We start from the raw sequence: 23629 nt of genomic DNA, 5'->3' as shown, positions 1-23629 counted from the left end.
ACTAAGCTGAATTTTAGGTATGGTACATTTATTCAAGCGTGACCAAGGCTCTAAGATTTATCACAAGAAAGCCTTATCTCCAATCAGCGTCGATTCTGTATCCTTCTAAGTTACTCCCTAACAAGCTACGAGTGCGGGACGTGCACGTGGGCATGGCGAAGACGTAACACTGTATTGTAAAACCATAAGCTAATCGAATTACACGAGCAGCGCGCACTAAGTAAATTAGACCAATGCTATTTTTTCACGAATTCACCGGTGATATAACTAAAGAATGACGCATAACTCTGCTGACGTGTTTGCAGCACGTAAGGTTACAGGAAAACTCCGTTTCGTACACCAGTAAACATTATCTCAAAAGTGTCATGGGCACAAAATACATGCAGCTGACGTTTTCTTCACTTAACTTCTACTTCTTGTGAACAAAAATCGATACTCTCTATAAACTATATAACGTTTCAGGAAGATGTTTTCATTTCTATTTCAATCAAACAAATAAAATCCACAGTTGTTGACTCGGAAATGCATTACGAAAAATAATTACTGCTCAGCTCGTAAAATACAAGCATATTTGTCAAGCGTGACGTCATACATACGTAGCAATAACGTCACTCCTTATCCATAGATCGTCCACGACATAAGTTATAAATTGATATCATATAAATTGTACACATGATAATATTCCGACAGATGCTTTACGATCTTCACTTGTAATATCGAAGACAACTCTAAAGTATGAAAATTATGAAAGATACACGAGTATAACATCCACTTCACAGGATGATTTATAATAAATAGTTATATTTGACTGGCCACATGACATAATTATGAACAATGTCACATCAGTAGCGTTTTTAGAGTTATAAAAGTATATACTTTGTTAGGTCATTTATCGTAATTACTTTAAATAGACGAAAAAAAAATTGTAACAGCGACAGAATTGGAATTCCGTCAACGTGCGTCAAATAAAGCCAGCATTCAACCGCGTTCGTCATGTTCACACTTTTTCTTACGCCATCCAGCAAAAATGTGATGTGACTTGACATACTTTCTATTTTATTAACCGCGTCCGTAATGTTTACAGTTATTTACACCACTCCGTGAAAATACGATGCAACTTTACATACTTACTTTTTTAATCAAAGGCGTTCGTAACGTTCACACTTTCTCTAAGCATTCCGTGAAAGTAAGATGTAACCTGACATACTTTCTGTTTTGATACCGGTACTTAAGAAATGTAGCATTATTTGAACGAAAAAATAAAGGAAGAGTTATAAATAACCAAAAAATAATTTGATGAAAAAAAAATGTTGTTTATGTTGTATTTTATTTAGCACACGACGGTGCTTGTTTATACAATGATTGGATTATAAAGATAAAAGTTCTAACAGTAATAAATCGTTTTAAATGATGGAAGCATACCAAAATGCTATTGAAATACACTGGTGAATAATAAATATTAGATGGCTACACCTACAGAATCTCGTACTATATCGCAAGTTTACAAGTATACAGAAGACGGCCTAGCAGTCTGTCTATGCCAACACTGAGGAACTGACACACACACACACACCTCTCTCCAGGCCTTTACAAAGCTATGTGCTCCTCTCTGTTTTCCTGCGTAATACGTCACACTTTTAGGTGTCCTGTTCTCATAATCTCATAGACAGTACACATCCATTGCAATACAGTAACAAAAAAAAACAAACAAACGATGCTCTTACATGTCCTTCGTATTTCTTTATGAACGTCTTCCGTGCACGTATCAAACGACAGATATACATATTTAAAGAAAAAAATATAATAACATTACCTGCTATTTTTTCTTATGATATATTCCATTTCTCATTTGATGCCAAGTCGCACCCAAATTGTAAATTTCAACATACATGGAGCATCTGTACATTGATTCCTCTGTAGATCTCCCAGTATTTGTATGTATATACATGTCAAAGGACAAATATAAAAATTCCAATTCACCCCTTATTAATATATTTCTTGCTTAAACTAGTCACCTTTTAAACTACCGGTATTTCCTTCTTAAATTGTTTATCTTTAACTTAATTGTTTTCCTGCCCACAATATTTCTTGTTTCTGACATACCAGCTTACCAAAAATAGAACATTTAGCTCTGTCCCTTATGAGGCATTTCTTGCTGTAACTCTTTATGTCTGGGACTATTTTCTTGTTGGAACTACTTTTCTTATGTGATATAACCGCGTCTCTTAGTGGGCGCGAAATCGCTCCCAATTTGTTGACTGAGCCATGACGTGACCACGGGGTAACATCGATCCATCCAGCGAATATTCGCCCTAAAGAAATACATAAAAAAAATGAATCGAAACGTTGAAGTCCAAACATTGAAGTTAAATGCCAAATCGGAAATACCGATTCTGAATATGTTCAGCACAAATCGTTGTTGATAAAAAAAATAACAGAATCATGCATAAAAAAATGGACTGATTAAAATCGTATAGACAACACCATGGGCATTGAAATTTGTTATGAAACTATCAGGCTCATCCCCACCCAAGTCACAAGTTCAAATCCAGCTCTTGTTGTTTCGGCTGCGGTAAAATAAATCTACCATTTTGTTGTTATTAACAAACACGTATATGTGGTTTATATATGCAATCTGTATAAAGTATACAAATGAATATTATTGAAGTGTAAATTATACCTGGTAGAAATTAATTTATTTATTTATTTGACTGGTATTTTACCCCGCAATGAAGAATATTACGCTCATACGACGGCGGTGAGCATTATGGTGGGAGGAAACCGATTGTGGTGGGAAGACACCGAGCAAAGCCCCGGGGGAAACTCACGACCATCTACAAGTTGCACGTTGCAAGTCAGTTGGCGTACCTGTGGGTCGTTTCACAAAACGCACGTAACGTTACGTTCCATGGCGACCAGTACTGCAGGTGTTACGTTGCCATGGTAGTTACGAGGACGTACTGCTAGGTGCGCTCTGTGAAACGGGCCCCAGGTACCGACGTAGGGTGGCTGTTTACTCGGGGCAATCATCTTTCCTTCACCCATACAATGTAAGTGAATAATTTTAGTACGACGTCAAATGCCATTGTGTTCAATAATAAATAAATAAATAAATAAATAAATCAATAAATGAATAAATAAATTTATAGCTCTATGCCCCACCGTATTAGTGCAAGGGAACTGGCTGCCGCCTTCACCGCTGTGTTTGGGGGGTGCGCTTTGTACAATCTTTCCAGCTGTAACAACAACAACAACCAAGCATTACTTTTCTTACTTGTTGAAGCATTCATGTATTTACTTATTTGTTCACTTGTTGCCATATGTTTCTATATTACCATTTTTTCTGTATTTATTTTGGCGTGTTTATCTATTCACATATATTTACCATATATCATTTGATGTAATTATATATTTATACGTTGAATTTTATTTACAAACTTATATATTTTGTCAGTATAAGTTTTGTCAGGTTTATGGCGAAGAGCGCGAATTTCCTCTGATCTCAGCTGGTTCTACTGACCAACAATGCTATCTACCCTCGCATTAAGAAATTGTTACTTAGCAAGGTTTTAACACATACATAATTCAAGATAATACCTGTAACACAATTACTGGCATAGTACAAGTCAAAATTTCCTGAGTAAGGTGAATAATAATAATAATAAATGTCAAGATTAAAACACTTCTAAAGCAGATTGACACATTAAGATAGATGAATATGATAAAAGGGCACACAGATATAATCCACTGGAGCTCAGACTACCTATGGATCCTCAGTTCGATCCTTGAATGGTAACAAATTATACGTTCTATAGCACCATGACTCAAGCAAAAGTGGGTTAAAAGAAATGCCCTGATTATCACAACAATTCATCAATACCTCCACTGGTCTAGAAATACTCAAAACTCTGTGTTATCATCATATTTAATATACATACATCACATTCAAGATCCAGTGGGAAAGTATGTTCCCACTATACTTGCACATGGTCAGCCAGAATACGGGTTAGATTGAATGCTATGCTACAAGCCACAAGCGCCTCTTTCCGGTGTTGACTAGACTCATTCATGCGTGTTTCACACACCCTTATAATGCCTCAAACGGTAACAGAGCAGTCCCCTTTTTTCTTAGAAACTGTTTTAGTCGCTTAGGTAGAAACACATCTTACCTCTTCCAGCTCGTTGGTAGAGCTGATATAAGCTGTAAAGTGAGGGATAATTTCCCGCAGTGAGAACCAGTCGTATTCAAACCTATCAACAGAAATACATCTGTATTGTCAAGAGAGCAATAACGTTTAAATTCACACCAGGTAAATGCACAGGAACGATCACAGAATCTGATCTGGAAGACAAACTATATAACCTTGCGCGGCAAAATGACTCAGAGGCCTCTCACCAGTGCGGTCGAGTTCAAGTTCAGCTCAATCTGGCTTCAACTCTGCTCGTACATGGGGTTTTTTTTCTAGGCGATGCCCAGTTTCCTCTCACCACACTGCTGGTTGCCGTCGTATAAGTTAAATGCTCTTGAGTCAATCAGATAAATAACTAAATTATCAAACGTCATGTTTATAACCATTAAAGTATATTGTGATCTATGAATGAGACGAAACTCTTCGTTAATTTGATGGGATTAAATTTGTCATATTTAAACTTTGAATTGTATTTTTATTTTATTTGGCATTATTTGGCCTGGACTGGATCCGCTCGTCAAAAACATCAAGCAGCCCTATACATTGCTTTCCACATGTACAACAGACAGTTGTTGTGGAATCATCACAGATTCTGTTCTTGACGGCAAAACAAAAAACAATCTGTAGGTGAGTTTAAACACATCTTTTGTTACTAGTATATGAAGTTGAATTTATTACATTTAAATTTAATAGTTTAATTATATATTTTTCTTTTTGCATTTTCTCGGCTGGATAGGCGTGGCTCTTCAATAGCCACCAAATAGGCCTACACTCTGACAGCAGCTTGTGCGATAAATATGTAATAGTATTTCTAAACTGTGATGTCTATAAACAGTGAAGAGAGCAAGAATGACAAAGCACAGTGTGAATATAGGATCGGTAACTTAGCATAGCTGATTATTTATCGTGATGTTAATCTTTCAAAGTTCTCTCCCATAGTAGACGGACATACTTCTGACGACGTACGACGTGGAGTTCTCGGACAACATTCTTATTTCGACCTTTGACCTACTGTGCAGTATTACTAGAGCATCAGTCATCGGCTGAAATAGGCGAAAGTCTGAGGCATCTTCCGTGGAACTCGTTGCGTATGTATGCATATATACGGTTTTACAGTTCCGCTATATCGTAACTCAGCGTGGGCCCTCTATCACCATTTTTGTTAAAACGCAACGAAGGCACTGGCTTATATATTTTTCTCTCTTTAGAACGGAGAATATTGCCTTGTAATCTTTACGTAGGGACTGCCGATGAATGTGACAACCGTGTAACTTCCTTCTGACAGGATTAAATTCATCTGGATAATTTTCATTTCATAGAATCGGACATTGTTCCAGTTGTGCATGTCTGCAGTGGTACCACGTTACACAATAAGGGTTGGAATCGCCATCTCTCTACAAGGGGAAGCTACTCTTGTACCCCTTGGAACATATTACTGATGTCCACCTACTTGAATAACAATGCAAGTGATCATGAATAATCAAATCTGGTATTGTTAGTCAAGTAGGCAGACAGCACTACTGTTCCATGAGAGTTTGTTTATTGTTGAGAGTTTGTTCAAGCCACATTGGACGTGGCTATAGCGAAACAAATTACTCCCCACGCCCATTATCGAGCATGCCAAATATTCGATTCTTTGTGTCGAATCAAAATTGTGAAGTTAAACATGAGTTATGAATTTGAAAAAGTATTCTAATCGCATTTTCCTTGCAATAATATGTATGTCGAATGTATCTATGTCTAGATCCTGTGGTGTTACGCGTGATTTTGCAGACCTGAATATAGGCGACAAGTTAAAAGAAATAGACAATAGGAGCCCAAATGTTGCGTGAACCAGCTGGCTTTTCATTTATTTATATATTTATTCATTTATTTGATTGGTGTTTTACACGGTACTCAAGAATATTTCATTTATAGCCAGCATTATGGCGAGAGGAAGCCGATCAGAGCCCGGGGGAAACCCACGACCATTAGCAGGTTGCTTGAAGACCTTCCCACAGACGGCTGGAGAGGAAGCCAGCATAAACTCACAGAGACCGCGTTGGTGAGACGCTCGTGGGCAATTGCGCCGCACTGGCGTGATAACACCCTCGGCCATGGAGGCCCGAACTGACGCTTGACCACAATTGCTCATACCTTCGAATAAACTCTTCCCAATGCTCGCTTACGAACTGCCTGGAGACCATGCGACCAACTGGGTTCTTCTCTAAAAACCCGAATAACAGTCGGACATCTTGCATATCAATCATGCGCTGATCAAACACCCAATTTACATATCTGAAAGGAAAAAAATACACAAAAATATGATCTAAATATTCCTAAAATTTAATACCCACAATTTCCATAGTTGCAAATTTACAAAAATACAAAATGAAGATCACCGCTGAAAAGGATACTAATGATCGACACAATTTCAAAACATAAAAATCATATCTATTAAACGCTCAACAAGCATGTGGTATACAGTATGTTTTGTGAATACATGTGGCAGACAAGTTTACTATCTGATTAAGCAAAAAGCGTATAGTCATTGATTTATTTATTTGATTGGTGTTCTGGGCCGTACTCAAGAATATTTGACGTGTACGTAGAAGTCCAGCATTATGGCGGGAGGAAACCGATAACAGCCCCAAGAAACCCACGACCACAAGTTGCTGCCATACCTTACCACGTACGAAAATTTGACAGAACACCGCATTAACTGTGGCATAAATTCAACGATCTCTGTTGGGAACGGAAGCCATGTTCTCAAACAACCACGGAGGAAACAGTATGTGTACGAAACGTTTGCGTCATCTTTACAAATGTACCGGATTTAAGAACCATATTCAAAACTTAATAAAAACGATTATTTTTAAGCGTATCACTTTGTGACTGTCATCAATCTAAATTGAAAGACTAACTTTCCAAGTTAAACATGCTCTTCAACCTTGTTCCTAATGCTTATGTGAACAGTTTACACTAGCCTCTGATAAATGGCGTCACAAGTTCAAACCCATTCTCTGCTGGTACATCCGCAGATCTTAGACTGCATGTTAATATTAAGAACGTCGGATTTTACGCTTACCCTAAATCTTCTAACATTTGGGATAGATATTCGTGCTGCTGAAAGCAGAATATTACATTTTTTTCCTGTTGATGCGAAAAGTAACGATGTGAGTATATTGTTCACTAGATAGTCTAACCACGTGAGAAAAACGAAACAAAATATTCCTGCTACAATACTGGCTAAGAGAGCATAAAAAGTGTACCAAAAATTTGAAGAAACAATGTATACTCATATCAGATGAATAGCGATGTTCGTATTTTAAAACTTATAAGCATGAGATACATCACTTATAAGGAAAATATCAAGGAAAACTATGAATTATGATCCGATACGTGCATTAAAACTGAAACAACACCGCAAATAAACCGTCTTAAAGTGGTTTAACCGGGCCTCACATCACCTAATTAGTAATTAGAAACATTACGCATGAGAAAACGGTCTAATGACACCGCCTAACTCATCTCCTTTTTTAAATTTTTTTTACTAACCTCCACAAAATCCACAGATGGCGCGATTGAGCCAAGGCTTCCAACATCGTCGACTTCTCAGTTGGTACGTTCGTCTCCACGGATTTCTTCCAAAGAAAGTTCCATTCTTCTTCGCCACCTTCCCGTATACCTACGCTGTAGATTGTCAAGGCGTAATCCGCCGGAAGTCTGCAAAATGTTGTATTTTTAGACCATGTATTTGTGAACACATGTATAATTTAGATCATTAAACGCAATCGATTACAAGCATCGATTGCTAATTCGGTCATTTTTTGCATTGGGATTTTTGTAAAGAAAAAGTTTACAAAAGGGTTTATTTTAATTCAGAACTGAACGATTTCTTGTCGTTATGTGCTCTATTATAAGTCACAGCTTTACAGGAAGATAACAGTGGCAAAATCGGGTTTGGTATTCTGATTGTTCAGACAACCGCGTTACCTGTGATTCATACTAACGAATAACAAAATAATAATTCGTGTATTCCCTTTCTAGCATACAAAGTACCCTTCACATTTTAAGGCCTAGGAGAAAAAACACGTCACCCACTGTCCAACATACATCACTGGACGATTCATTTTATTTGGTAAGACCCCATTTGCACCAAGCCCAGCATAGCAAGAAAAACCGCTATCTATCTCTGCTGACTTCATTCAATAATAAACGTGTTCTGCTCCATATCCGTTCAGGTTTTTGTCGGTATAGGTATAATTATCTTGTCAACAAACAGACCATTGAAAAAGATAGATGCTAACTGCACAATGACTATCATGGTGTTCACTTGTGATGCTTTCTCCATCGACTATAAAACACTGAGCGCATGTCACATGAGAGATGTGTGGGATGAGATTGCGTCCCTTTCCATACCTCGTTCCGTTCACCATCCAATCCCTGAACATCGCATGAGCATATTCCACGGCTTCTTTCACTCCGGCCCGACACGCTACGTCCAGAATAATCCGTCTTAAATACCTAGCAATGTAAGAAATGTGTCATATTAGCCTGTAGTTTATGCCTGTGTTGCATTTACCGTAAACCATTGCTCATTGCTATCGTCTTAGAGAGGACAGATCTCAAGGTCCACATACAGTAAATCACTGCAGGACTACGTTGCACAGTAAGCCCGGTTCTTTTCAGAATCTGTTTAATGAAGTTTTTGGAAAGTATGATGATATACCAAACAAAAGAGCTACGAAAAACAGTAGTTCCTGGAGTGGAAACGCAACTTTCCATACATCGTAATTGTCAATTATTACCAACAAACTGCGTTTTGCAATGGGCGTAAGTGTACACGTGGATTTGGTTGTTGAAATACTGTTCGTCATATCCGTCAACGAAATGTGCTAATCAAAAATTTTGAATTTTATTATCGAAACAGAAGACGTGTTTCTGAATGACAAAAACATAAGCAGAGACCTGATGTTTCAACCTCAGTATGACCTTGACCTTCGGACCAATTTTCCTCAACACCCATTCAGTTCGCAGTTTCCTTGCGTACATGATATAGGCCCTACACCAATTTTCATGAAATTTCAGATAACGGTTTAAGCACATGCGTGAGTTATGAGTGACCTTGACCTTTCACGACAACATGATAGCAAGACACAAACTCCATATAAGTGAAAAAAGCTACGCATGCATAAAAACAAAGTTAATTTTTTCCCCTAAAATTTTACTTCTGGGTGACCTAGCCTTCAGGACAGTTTTTATCAAAAGTCATTCAACTTGCAACATTCGTGTAAGAGGTGTATTTATTTTATTTCATTGGTGTTTTACGCCATACTAGTGCAGAAATGATAATACCTAGTTTCATGAAACTGAATACAACGGTTTACTCTGAAACTTGGTAACAAGATTTAAGTATATGTGACCTTAGTGATCTTGACTTTTGACCCCAGTATGACCTGGATGAAACGAACTCGGCAGACATATGTAGTCACATGAATGAAGTGGAAAATATTAAAATCTGGGGAAATTTGAACAGGGCAAATTGTTCCACAAAATTTTAACTTCTGGATAACCTTCACATTTTGACCAATTTTCGTCAAAAGGTATTCAGTTCGCAACCTTAGAGTAGGAGTGGAATTTAAAATAACAGAGGTCGCCGTCGTATAAGTGAAATATTCTTGAGTACGGCGTAAAAATCAATCAAATAAATAAATAAAATAACGGTTTACTCCAAAGCTTGGTGAAAATATTGTTAGCACACGTGTGACCAGTGATTTAGACCTTTGACCTCAGTATCACCTGCATGAAACAAATTCCCTAGATCTACATGTCCCATGTATGAAATCTTGTCACGAGTGTACTTACGGACGGGGAGCAATTCTCCAAACAAAACGTGGCGGGGACACCGGCGGCGGACATATCTGGACAAATCTATAAACAGCCCTCTCCCTGGGGACTGCTTTATCGGAATATTAGAAACATCAGAAATGTAGGCTAAGCAACGACGGAAGAAACATTTATGAAAAATATTGACAAATTTGCCTAAAAAACGTCGCCTCTTACTTTTTTGGTAGTGATCCGGTGACAGAAACCCCGATTCTCCTGAACACAGGAGCTACAAGTTTCTTTAAATATCTCTGAAATAAAAACAAATGGCCGTAAAATAGTATTTAAAGAGTCTATACCGGAATCTAAACATTTATAAATTTATTTGAGAATTCATTATTATGCTTTTGACAGATTGAGTTTTTAAAAAAGTTCAGATAGGGAATTTAACAAATTTCCTCTGATCCGGTGCCACAGGCGTGCAAAATCCTCGCTACGCCAAGCCGAGTGCTTTCTATTACAAATTTATGTAGTTTAAATCGGCTAGGAATTAATAAGTCATATAACAATACTCATCAGTGCTAATTTGGGCAAGACGTACCTACCTCCAACATGCCGTAAGTCTCCGTTGTTGTAAGCAGTCCACTTATAACATCCATGTTGGCGTTGAATGCTCTCCAAGGGACATAACTCTCTTCCTGATCCAGGTAAGTCGTTACATTGAGGGCAACGTTGTAATCCAAAAGGCCGGCTCTATATAAATCGATTACGTAATGATATCATTGCACGTCTGCTACATGGTTAACTCACTCTGCATTAATTGACTTAATTGATCGACAAATATTGCTGAAATTCACGTGACTTAACAGATTCCAGCTATAGGTAACAAAAATGCACCCAGTCGGGCGACCTGGGATCAATTCCGGGTTGGATCATACCAACGACTTTAAAATATTACTTGATGACGAGCTCAGCACTGTACGGTAGGAGCAATGAAACTGGACGAGTTTGTCCGGTGACAATATAATGTCATTGGTCGGGGTGTCATATCTGGTGTCTCCTGCGTGATACTTCAGTGGCTGCAGCACTTTAGCGGTATGCACTCGCCCTACCACAAGAAGACACAGTATACGTACACACATGTCATGACTCCTTGTTGTTATATGACTTTAAAATTGCTAAGTTACACGAAAAAAAAAAACAAGTATAAATAGATACATACATGCATGCGCGAAATGTACATTTGACTAGATTAGACATACATTCAACGACATAACTTTGATAACGAGATGTAGTCTAGTCTAATTAACAAACATAATGCATTCAACGACATAACTTTGATAATGAGATCTAGTCTAGTCTAATTAACAAACAAACCTGGCTAGGTTCAAGGCGTCGTCAATGAGGCCGGCCCGGTTAGACTGGGAAATCAACTGAAACCCAAAACAAGCTTGATAAATTGAGAGACTGATTATTCACGTTGACTTTCAAACAGATGCTTGTATTCAGTACAGAAAGACGGAAACGGCGGGATTAAAGTCATTTAGACAGTGTCACATCCTAAAATATACATACATAGACTATTTGGGGGAAAACATTACGGTGTTACTTTTATATAAGATATTATTTTTCTATTAAAGAATTATTAATAGATCTTAACATTCAGAAATAAGTAGAAAGACAAACTTTTCAGTCTGCTTTCTGAATTTCCCTAGGGAATTTTCATATATAGCTAGAGCAGCAAACGCCTTCCATGAGAACTGCCTGGTACGTTTGACGAGACAGCAAAATGGGGACGCCTCTGAAATATAATAGTTTCTTGACTGGCTGTACATGGACAAACATCCATGACTGAAACAGTTTTAGGCACACATAACAGCACTTTTAAATTGTACCATTATGCCCAACAGTAGACGTAAAGTTTCAGACGCATTACACTTGTGCAGAATTAACTTGTTAACACACTCGCTTCCCCCTCTTTATCCTCTTAAGGATTAACCGGTAATCCATACATACCATACTATTGTTATTTATTTTAAATGCCAAAAGAAATTTTCTTCAGATCACTGTTCAAACAGTATGAATAATTTTCAATTCCTAAAAAGCCGTACGTGGGAAAGTCTGCCAGAAACAAGCGCATACCCGTGAGTTCTGTCCTTTTCCTCCCACATAATGATGGCTGCCGTCATATATTTATTTATTTATTTATTTATTTATTTATGGTGGGAGAAACCAGACAGAGCCTGGAGGAAACCCACGACCATCCGCAGGTTGATGCCAGACCTTCCCACATACGGCCGCCGTCATATAGGAGAAATAGTTTTGAGTACGGCGTACAACATCAATCAAATAAATAATCAATCAATCCCTAAAGGTACAGATTTACCCGCAATAACAGTCTGGACTATAACTGGCGTTTAATGGAAATTATAAGGGATCTAAGTCCACTAGAACAGCTGGCTGTATTTGTAATAAAAATAATAATAAAATAAAATAATTCTTTATTTCAGACTGAATACTTGAGGTCGCAAATTAATGGGGGAAAAGAGATATAAAATATAACTAATTTGGCAGGTATAAATGCACCGCAAGTTATTACCAAAATTACATTTACAACTTATATGCCTTGTGCACCAATCTATGGAAGCCGATAGCCTAAGGACGAGTAAGCGAGTTTCCTTCAGAATCAATCTCTTGTTCATGAGGCATGAGGTACTCACCGTGTGGTCATCCCTGAGTTGCTTGGTGAGTTTGGCCCACATTGATTCCTGATAATTCACACGGTAAAATCCCTGGTAGTTCACATTCCCCAACAACCAGCCGTCATTGTCTTTGTTAATCCAAGCTAAAAATCCAAACACAAAACCACACGTTTTATTATGCCTGATAATGGCATTTGTTATCCAGCTCTAAATCTTGCAACTTCTTAATTGCCATTATTTAATCGACTGGTGTATTACGATGTTCTCAAGAATATTTCACCTATACGACCGTGGCCAGCATTGTGGTGGCAGGAAACCGGACACAGCCTGCAAAAACCCATGAATATCTGCAGGTTGCTGACAAACATTCCCACGTACGGTCGGAGAGGAAACCAGCATGAGCTTAATTTGAACTCACAGTATCTGCAGGTGTGAGAGGCTTCTGAGTCATTCTATCGCGCTGGCACGCAGCCCTCTCGTCCACGGAGGCCCCGCTATTGAAAGAAGTCATAATTTTTAACGATATGTTGGATACACGCTTTTCAAGGCATATATCCTGCATTATTTCGACAACCATCCGGAAGCTTATTCAAAGAATATAGTAATGGTAATTACAATATGGTGCAATATAATTAACTAAATTCATGATCGAGAACAGTGCAGTGGCGTAATGACAGGCTTTGCGCTCGGAGGCCGAATCAAATTACTTTTCAAATGGTAAGCCACATTGCCAAACAAATCAGGGTATAATAGTCAATGTCTTTCTAGATAATAACTTTAGATAAAGCAGAACTAATGACAAAAACTCAGGAAAAATATCTCCTTTTCAGGTACATGTCACTAAGGCAATTACGGACAAAAATCCCCATCATTCAATTGTTTTCATAAGTTTTTGTCATATAAGACAAATAAGGGCCTCCGTGGCCGAGTATTTAGCATGATATAGCGTAGTACCAGTACTCAGACATCTGTGAGTTCAAATCTGGCTCGTGCTCGGATCCTTCTTTGTGGTACGTGGATAGGTCCGCAGTAGCCTGCGCATAGTTGTGGGTTTTCCGCGGGCTGTGCCCGGTTTCCTCTCACCATAATGCTGGCAGCGATCGTGTAAGTGAAATATGCAGTGTGAGTACAGCGTAAAACCCCAGTAAATAAATAATTGAGACTGTGTCAGATAACTTACCACACAAGATGAACATACATGTAAGATAACAGATATCATATGAAATTGCTGTCATCACACAAGATGAACATACATGTAAGATAACAGTTATCATATGATATTGCTGTCATCACACAAGATGAACATACATGTAAGATAACAGATATCATATGAAATTGCTGTCATCACACAAGATGAACATACATGTAAGATAACAGTTATCATATGGAATTGCTGTCATCACACAAGATGAACATACATGTAAGATAACAGTTATCATATGAAATTGTTGTCATCACACAAGATGAACATACATGTAAGATAACAGATATCATATGACATTGCTGTCATCACACAAGATGAACATACATGTAAGATAACAGTTATCATATGGAATTGCTGTCATCACACAAGATGAACATACATGTAAGATAACAGTTATCATATGAAATTGTTGTCATCATATACCATGAACATACTGTACATGTGGGATAACTTATCACAACATACGATAACTTTTTATCTCACGGTATCACTTTTTTTATGAGAGGACTGCTATCACATACATGAGACTGTTCTTAATGCAAGAAATGCATATTCGTGCTTACCTGACCCCATGGCCATCCACTCAATCTTAACGTCGTTTCGCCGCTCCTGAGTGATGTAGGTGAATGGGACATACCACTTATAACTGGGGGAGGAAAATGCAGTAACATGTTTGAAAGTCAAAATAATATATCATGATTCCCTTGAGTGGAATGGTGTCTTCCATCGTCTTTACACAGTTTAAAATCATGATATTCTCAATATGAATGACTTCCTCTCCCGCCGGACGTGGGAAGGTCTGGCAGCAACCTGCGAATGGTCGTGGGTTTCCCCCGGTTTCTGCCCGGTTTCCACCCACCATAATGATGGTCGCCGTCGTATAAGTGAAATATTCTTGAGTACGGCGTAAAACACTAAACAAATAAATAAATAAAGCTATATGAATGAAACGTAAAGTGAGAGTTTGACAATGCCAAAATACTCTACGACAGCTTACTGAGTAACACAAGCCGCGTCGGTTTAAGGTGTACAGTTCCGTATAGGGGAGTAGTAATACACAAGTATGGTAATATATAATTAATAAAGTACAGCATAGAGACTAAAACCTGTGCAGCGAGGACAGAGTGATAGCTGGCAAATTTGTCACACGTAACTGGTGAAATTTGGCTTCTTGTCAATTTACTTCAGGATTTTATTCTAACTGTTAACGTAAATAACACATGTCGTGTAATAATAAAATGTAATAAAAAGTAATATAAATGTCCATATATTGTAATATGACTGCGTAATGCTGAGACATACAAACTCCCGGTTTAGTTGTGCTTGCCATTTAATCCGCTGGTATCGACGAGACTGCTAAGGCACTTGAATAAACACGGAATTCAGACTCTGCAGAGTTCTACATGCAGACTCTCGCAAGCAATTGAATAGGTGTGGAATAATGTACCCATGCCCACAGATTTTCCCAAGCATTTTGATGAACACGGACTAATGTACCTATCCCTACATATTCTCTTAAACACTTGAATAAGAATGGACTAATGTACATATGCCTACACAACACTTTACATGTATATTAAACTATTCGTGAGAAAAATATTAATTTTGTTACAGAAATTTATGCTGCAAAACTTTGGATTGGTTTTATTACATCACATCGAACATTTTATTCAGTTCAGCGGTGAGTATTACATTACACGGACATTTCTATTACACTTCCTGGTGAGTGTTACATTACTCATGTAATATTACGTAACATGGTGTAACAGACCCTTGTAACTTACTTAAACGGGGTCTCCGACTCGTTGACTAGAGCCTGTGAATTAAGCATGAATCGATCTTGCTGTAGCAGGTAGCGGTTTCCCTCATCGATGACGGACACCACGGGGTATCCCATCTGTATGGTCCACGTGTCCATTATTTTCCCCACGTCATAAGAACCGTTAACAGTCTGTGGGGGGTAAGGGAATAAGATTAGTCACAACTGTGAAAACACATTGAAAAGTTCCAGTCAGCAACACTTACTGTGCTACTTCAGTTTCAAAAGAAACTAGGTGGGAATATTAAAATGAGACGAAGGAAATCTTCTGGAACAGAGCTAACACCACCGCCCAGATAGGATTTACGATCAATACTACTTTAATTCCCATAACTGAAGATCCCTCAAAACCAAATCGTCGTCAGTTTCCCGGTGTGACGTGATAATATTCCATATGTGACTTTGAATCGGGCTGATATGACGTCGAAGAAGGCAATCATCTTATTATTTCTAAGTGGCATTGTGCGAAAAATCCTTTATCAATTTAGATGCTCTTCATTCTTCTCCTTACCTTGACAACGATCACGGAAAGCTAATGCCGAGGACAGCACTCAGTTCTATGAATTGTCCCCTATACCAACATTAATTATCCATAAAATTACCGTTCACAACTGTCTAAGATTTTCTGATGATGCGAAATTCTTATAATATCTCTTCACCCCTAGGCCACCATGCATTAAATCAAAGTTGTACAGGATCTCATGGTTTGACCGGTCATTTTCTCCGGTATTTGTTAGAATTAAGCGCGATGGTTCAGAAACGCTCGTCTAAAATCGAGCAGAGAGTGAAGTTGTGATTTATACAGCGAGAACGAGATCTTGTCATTAAATAATTATATCTTCAAATTAACAGCTCTCAGAGGAAAACAGAGGCCAAGATACTCATTTATAACCCACAGAGTTTAATAACAAAAGGCATAGTTTTGGACAAGATTTAGACCTTCATCCACAACGTCAGTGAAGGACTTACCCAATTATTATTTTGCGAATTTCAGCCTGGTCCGGGAGCAAAGTACAAGTCACGCTATGTGCGTGATCACCATGGACGGAAAATGGCGTTTTAACGTTGGGAGAATTTAATTGGTCAGTATCATATACAGTGGACTAGTCTCTTGAGAACTCACCTCCGTGAAGGTTTCCCACAATTCCCGCATCTCGGCGTTCCTGAACTTGTATCTCTTCACATAGTTCTGCCAACACAAACAAATTAGAGGCGTCATTATATCGCCTGTAGCGTTAAAGTGACCTTTAAATTAGGCTCCTTACTGTCAAACACTGGGTGGACATAGCAACGCACGTGCAAATGGGGCACGTTATGCATCGTGGGACTATTTTACAACTGGGTAGCAGACTACTGTGAGCATATGTCATGTTGGCCGAGACATTCATTTTGATTGATCGATGTTTATAGCAGTTTCGTTCGGATTCCTTTAACATTTACGGAAACGGTTAAACAAATGTTTGTTAAGGTCATTCAAAAAGGAGCCATTCAAGTTAAAGTGTCTTTGGAAATTCAGTACTTGGGAACGAACAGCAATTTGATGCTCAATGTAGAATCGCCCCACAACAGGTTTGCGAAATAGAATAATCAGTTAGCACTTTTGGCTAATGTATGTTCACAAATTTGTATCAAACTATTTAGTACTCGATCCAATTACATGTGGTACATCTGTTGCCGAATAAAGTGGTACATCTTCTGCCGAATAAAGTGGTACATGTGCCAAAACTATACGATAGTACGGTATTAGAAATAACGCGATAGAGCATTGCCACCAAAATGCTTACTGCCTTCATATAAGAATATAATATTCTCAAGTAGGGCGTAAAACACCAATTCAATACATAAATAAATAAATAACGTTAATAGGTCATGCACAGCGTAATAAGCAGTCGTGCATTAGTACAGAACCAGACACCCTGCGACAGCGTAGTACCAGAAATGCTGAGAGAAAGTAGTACCAGAAATCTTTCGGTAACCATGTACCGGAAATTATGCGATAACACACATGAATCAGAATTCAAGCGATAACATAGTACCAGAGATTATGTGTTAACATAGTACCAAAAAACCACACTAAAGCGTAGTACCAGAAGTCATGTCATAGGGTAGTACCGGAAATTATACTATAAGAGGTATAGTATATTTCTAACTAGGTATAACCATATTTCTAATATTAGAAATTATGCGATAACGTAGTACCATAAGTCACGCGCTATATAACGTTGTAACAAAAATCACACTACAGCGTAGCACCAGAAGTCAAGCAATAATGTAGTACCAGGAATTATGCCATAACTCAGTACTAGAAGTCATGCAATAATGTCATGCTAGAAATCATGCGATAGCGTAGTAACAGAAATCATGCGATAATGTAGTTGCCGGAAATCGTGCAACAGTGTAATACCATAGATTACACGATAGTGTAGTACCAGATATGTAGTACAGTGGATATGTACTACAGATTACATCTTGAAAACAACAAGCGCTCATGGTAGTCGCCAGAAAAAAAGCTCCGAGCACCAGAAGTTTCCTCGAAGTTACCCGTGGATTAAACCTAAATAACATTCGCTCTAAAAGCCAACACAGTTTCAAACCAACGTCCTTGGACTGCTTCTTTCTGAGGAAGACGTGCCTTACAAATTTACCATACAGGCACACCTGTCTTCCAGTTGCCTGTAAGATCTGGTGTGGCCTGGCGAACAGCTAACCGAGCTGCGGTAGACTTCCTTGTCTCGTCTGACACCTTTGTTTAAGTGCATGTCATCGCTCAAGGGAATTGTTGGGAAAAGAGACATTAGAGAAGTGAACTAATTCGTCTCTTTTCACTCCACAAGACCACGAAACAACAGACATTTGATTAGGTGGCTATGTTACAGGAGACAATCAGACAATATCAGCCTCACATCAAGTAAGCAGGTAATGGGGTCAAGGATTTTCGGATAACCAGGCTTTCGCAAAATCCACAATACTTCGCTGACAGGATGTGTTACGTTATGCTTATGATAATAACACTGTTTAAAATATGGATATTGTCCAAGTGTAATTAGAACGTTTCCCTTTTCCCTTATTTAAAGTTGTATTAAAAATCAGCATGTACAATATATGAATGTGTAACGGAAGCCGCTTTGCGGTGATAATATTGCCAGGACGTACTGGGATTTCCCTTTAACCCAGTTGATAGAACGCTGAATTTCGGCCCTACAGATCCAAGTTCAAATCCAGGTGTAACACATAGAGTGAATTCCTCAACAGCTACACTTGTGTTGTAATTAAATAGGCACCAAGAAGAATGTGATTGTATCACAGAAGTGGCCGGACCAGCTGTGCTTGGATTTCCACCTTTTGCCGTAGGTCTAGGACAGTGGTATCTTCTACAGACACCATAAGCCGATCCAATTACTTAATTTATTACTAAAACCAAAAGTGATAGTAACATAGTCCAGATTTTCCAGCATAACAACATCAACCAAAATAGCCAAACAGTTTTCCCACGTTTCCCATCGATCATGTTAATTTGGCTTGTTGAACCAAACACGCAGGCTCTGCGGAGGGTGGAGGATTCGATTAGGCCTAAGGCCTTTCTAGGCCATAGTTCGTCTTTATCCGTTAAAGGTGGAAGTTATAACTCCCTCGCTTGGCGTTCAGCATAAAGGGGATAGTGCAACGACTGGTTGACCCCTATCAGTATAATGGCTCGGGAGGGGCGGATTACTTGCCTTCGGTAAGGCGAGTCACTGAAGCAGCACTAGATAAAAGAGCTGTGGAAATCCGTCCTGCAACTAGGATGCACATTACATGCACTCTAAGAATTCCTTCGTTGACATATGACTGAAAAATTGTAAAATACGACGTTAAACCCCAATAATGACTCGCTCAGTCTAAGCATCAAACTTACCTGCAAACCTTTCCTGAACTGGTTCCAGCCCAGAAAACCTTTCAACATCCGCAATATGGCCATTCCCTTTATAAGAGAAAAGAATGATACACTTTTAATTTCAGTGTGTACTAATATATACAGTGTGAGTATAATAGAGACCTTACTCAAGACTGATCTATTGCTTACCGCTTCTGAAGTAACATTTTCTCATGAGGGATAATTAACATCCGTTTCCTTGGAGATGTCGAACATCCGAGCCAATCAAAACCTGTCTGCAAATCTTTAATTGGTTAAAAATGCCATAGGATTTGAAAACTAACACTGATCGGGCTAAAAACACGTCAGTAATAGAGAGGTGTTACTACATCTAACCTTAGAGAAACTGCCAAAAACGTAGTAGCCGTTTAATTTTAAATGAATTTATACGTCGATTGAGACTTTCGTATATCAACCGTCAGTAACGATAGACGTTCCAGGTCATTAATCGCAAGGCCAATTCCCAAAACGACGTTTAACACAAGCCATCAAAAACAAAGAATGGAGGAAATTAGCTTAGAATCAAGCAATCGAAAGGAGTTTTCAATGATGTGGAAAAACACAATGAATGTTTTAAGTGAATGAATGAAATCAGTATCCAAGTCGTTCACCATGCTATTAAATATGTAGTAAATAGGTAAAATATGTACCTAAGTTGTGCTTTGATGGCAACTGTTCATATATCTTTTTGTTAGAAAGACGCGAAGAAAGTATTTTCAAAAATTTGCTCCAGAATATACAGAACCAGCCCGGATAGCACAGTTGGTAGAGCGTCCGCTTCGGGACCGGTAGATCCAGGATCAATCCTTGATCGAGTCACACCTAAGACTAAAAGAGGAAGTTGTAACTTCCTCGCTTGGCGTTCAGCATGAAGGGGATAGTGCAACGACTAGTTGACCCGTATCAGTATAATGGCTCGGGTGGGGCGGCTTGCTTGTCTTCGGTAAGTCGTCTCAGTGAGGCAGCACTAAATAAAAGAGCGGTGGAAATCCGTCCTGCAACAAGGAGGCACATTACACGTACATGCACCCTAATGATTCCTTCGTCGTCATATGACTGAAAAATTGTTGAGAACGACGTTAAACCCCAAGCACTCACTCACTCACTCTTTCAGCCAGACGCCATTATGGATCGACAATTTCACTTATTATCAGAACATATGAATCATTAGTGTAACACTTGTTCTCTTTAACGAGATAGCAATTTGGACCGATTATTATGTTCTTCCTCAGTCTCTTTCCAAGTAGTATTTTTTGTCTTTTTTGTCATTTTTTTTTCGGTTTTGTTTTTTGGTTTTGTCATCGACGTGCTTTTTCCCTCTATCGCCTCTCGTTTCACGCTAAACAGGCTGTAGCCTGATTATGACGTCACAGACTTCCGCTGGCCCCCAAAGCCAGTGTAGCTAAAAGTGGTAGTAGTTTCGTACTTCCGGACAGCAAACTTCCTGCCGCATTAGAAGCCCACCTTATTGTATGAAATGAGGTCAAATGACTGCATGATGTCATCGGGGTGGTCAACTGGAGTAGAAACGGGATGTGACGCTTCTAGAGAATCGGAGACCATGACAGGGAAAATGTCCTCTGCTACCATTATGGCGAACTGTTAAAACAGAAAAAAAATCTGTCAGTATAAGTGGTTATTGAAGCTATAGACTAAGAGACTTATCCGTACATAATGGTGAGCTGTTAAAGGCAAAGAAAACACTAAAATGAAGTATTACGAATATTTATATTACATAATGCGACAAAAAGAAAAAATTAAAGTATAGTATTTATCAGATGAAAGACCATTAAACACTCTCCATGGAAATAGCCTGATTTATGTTTAGAATTTTCTGACTAAAATGCATTTAAAACATTGAATTTTATTGTGGTCTGTTGAAACCCACAGGGTATGGCTTGAAATAGTTCATTTAAAGGTCCATTTGCTGAACGCATTCATAACTCTAAATGAAGATTTATAGCAGTGTATGTGTGTCAAGGCGCAAAAAGCTGAAGTGACATCACTGATCTCAATATGGTCACAAGAGACAACAGCAGATTCCAAATTTTTAAATGCATTTTACTACGTTGAAAATTATTCTAAGAATTTATTTGATTGATTTATTTATTTGATTGGTGTTTTTTACGCCGTACTCAAGAATATTTCACTTATACGACGGCGGCCAGCATTATGGTGGGTGGAAACCGGACAGAGCCCGGAGAAAACCCACGACCATCCACAGGTTGCTGCCAGACCTTCCCACGTACAGCCAGAGAGGAAGCCAGCATGACTTGAACTCACAGCGACCGCATTGGTGAGAGGCTCCTGGGTCATTACGCTGCGCTAGCGCGCTAACCAACTGATCCACGAAGGCCCCCTTATGCTAAGAAATAAATCAAACTATTTTCCCGGACAATATTTAATGGTCTTTCGTCCGACATGTACTTCATGTACTTTTTTTTTTTTGGTCTTTAAAGCAGAGCAAACGTTGTACAGTAAGTGTAAGTGTTGATTACAAGCAATCAGTTGACAGGTTTATCGGTAGATAATGACGAACCATGAGGGAGGACAATTAAAGTTAGCGTTATAGGGTTCACGTGCACTCGCTACGTAAATCCAACCATTTCAAATCCGACGGGGGATAATGTTCACACATAATGTGCATGTCCTTTTGACGAAGATACAAATACAATAATCTTGTCAGTAATAATGACTACAAGTTATAATCAACAAAAATATAAGCGCCAAAAGCAATTTTATATTGTTTTTTCTCTGTATTAAATAGCTTGTTCACGCAACAATTAGGGTAAGTATTCATTATCAATTGTGACTTCAATTTCCACCAGATTTTCACATTTTAGGACAGTAATGCAGGTGCTATGGCAGCGTGAAAACAGAGCGGTGGGTAAACACAGTCAACGTTCTTCGTGATACTAACGGTGGACACACTCGGTACTGGATGCTGTGAACTGTGATTACCGACCATTCTGTTTTCACGCTGCCATTAGCTCCTGCAGTTTTGCCCTAAAATGTGAACATCTGATGGAAATTGAACTGATAACGAATATTTACCCTAATTGTTAAGTTAACATGTTATTTAATACTGAAAGAAAACAATATACAATTGTTTCGTGCATTCATTTTTATTGAGTATACATTAAGTTCAATAAACCCATTTGATATTTCTTTAGACCATTTTCCTTGTACTTATTATGCTTTTGATCTTACCACCTTCCAGTCGGGGTAACTGTGATCCATTGCAAAGAACATCAACGTGCTAGCAAATCCTTCATTTAACCACAAATCCTCCCACCATTTCATCGTCACCATGTTTCCAAACCACTAAAAAGCAAATGTGTCCAAAAATAGTGCAATATAAATCAAAATGCAAGATTTTTTGTTTCAAACTTAAATCGTCTCAAATACTGAAAGCCGTGAGAGATCTGTTCGCACCTTATTCAGTATGACAGTTCTTATCAACATTTTATATCAGGATTCTTATTTTTTAAGAACAAATATGCCTCAGACCCATGTGAATAAAAATAACTCAAACAAAACAGCTTTCGATCATAATGAAGTCAGAAAATATGCAAACATTATATTTTCCCTGCTGAGAACAAAAACCTTAAGAAAGAGAAATTTGTAGAAAGTTGCCTTTCTACATGTAAGTTCTATGACTAGGCAACTTTTAAGGGTTCGATATACAGATGTCTGCGGTACTGTGTTCCAAAGAGACACCTGTCATACCTTAATACACAGTCGTGATACAACCTAATTAATGTTTTCAACCAAAGTCATATCCCATCAATGACAATACAAACAAAGACATTAAATTTTACCGTGTGAGCAATCTCATGGGCCACGATGAGGGTGACCAAGTACATGTCACCGCTAGAGGAGGCCTGAGGATCAACAAGCAGTGAAGTCTCGCGGTAAATCACGAGACCCCAGTTTTCCATGGCGCCACCACCAAAGTCTGGAACGGCAACATGATCTGTCGAATAGAAGCAT

The 23629-nt window shown here is 38.5% G+C and overlaps 1 protein-coding gene across 1 annotated transcript in view; it reads right to left on the bottom strand.

Annotated features, from left to right (window-relative positions):
* Positions 1-3143: 3143 nt before the first annotated feature.
* The window catches only part of LOC135462482 (glutamyl aminopeptidase-like), a 52202-nt gene continuing 31716 nt past the window's right edge, over positions 3144-23629 (bottom strand). The window contains exons 5-20 of the mRNA XM_064739708.1: positions 23458-23612; positions 22847-22960; positions 21101-21235; positions 19619-19684; positions 16847-16912; positions 15689-15855; positions 14468-14550; positions 12719-12843; positions 11376-11431; positions 10604-10751; positions 10236-10309; positions 8592-8696; positions 7728-7895; positions 6327-6467; positions 4170-4251; positions 3144-3236 (exon numbers count right to left, since the gene is read on the bottom strand). Of these exons, the coding sequence (XP_064595778.1) occupies positions 3144-3236; positions 4170-4251; positions 6327-6467; positions 7728-7895; positions 8592-8696; positions 10236-10309; positions 10604-10751; positions 11376-11431; positions 12719-12843; positions 14468-14550; positions 15689-15855; positions 16847-16912; positions 19619-19684; positions 21101-21235; positions 22847-22960; positions 23458-23612 (1778 nt within the window). The remainder of the gene's footprint in view (positions 3237-4169; positions 4252-6326; positions 6468-7727; positions 7896-8591; positions 8697-10235; positions 10310-10603; positions 10752-11375; positions 11432-12718; positions 12844-14467; positions 14551-15688; positions 15856-16846; positions 16913-19618; positions 19685-21100; positions 21236-22846; positions 22961-23457; positions 23613-23629) is intronic.

The sequence above is a fragment of the Liolophura sinensis genome, chromosome 2 (genome assembly GCF_032854445.1).
Source record: "Liolophura sinensis isolate JHLJ2023 chromosome 2, CUHK_Ljap_v2, whole genome shotgun sequence".
NCBI classification, from domain to species: Eukaryota; Metazoa; Mollusca; class Polyplacophora; order Chitonida; family Chitonidae; genus Liolophura; species Liolophura sinensis.
Note: the sequence above shows the minus strand (reverse complement) of the source record. Positions and strands in the feature narration are given on the sequence as shown.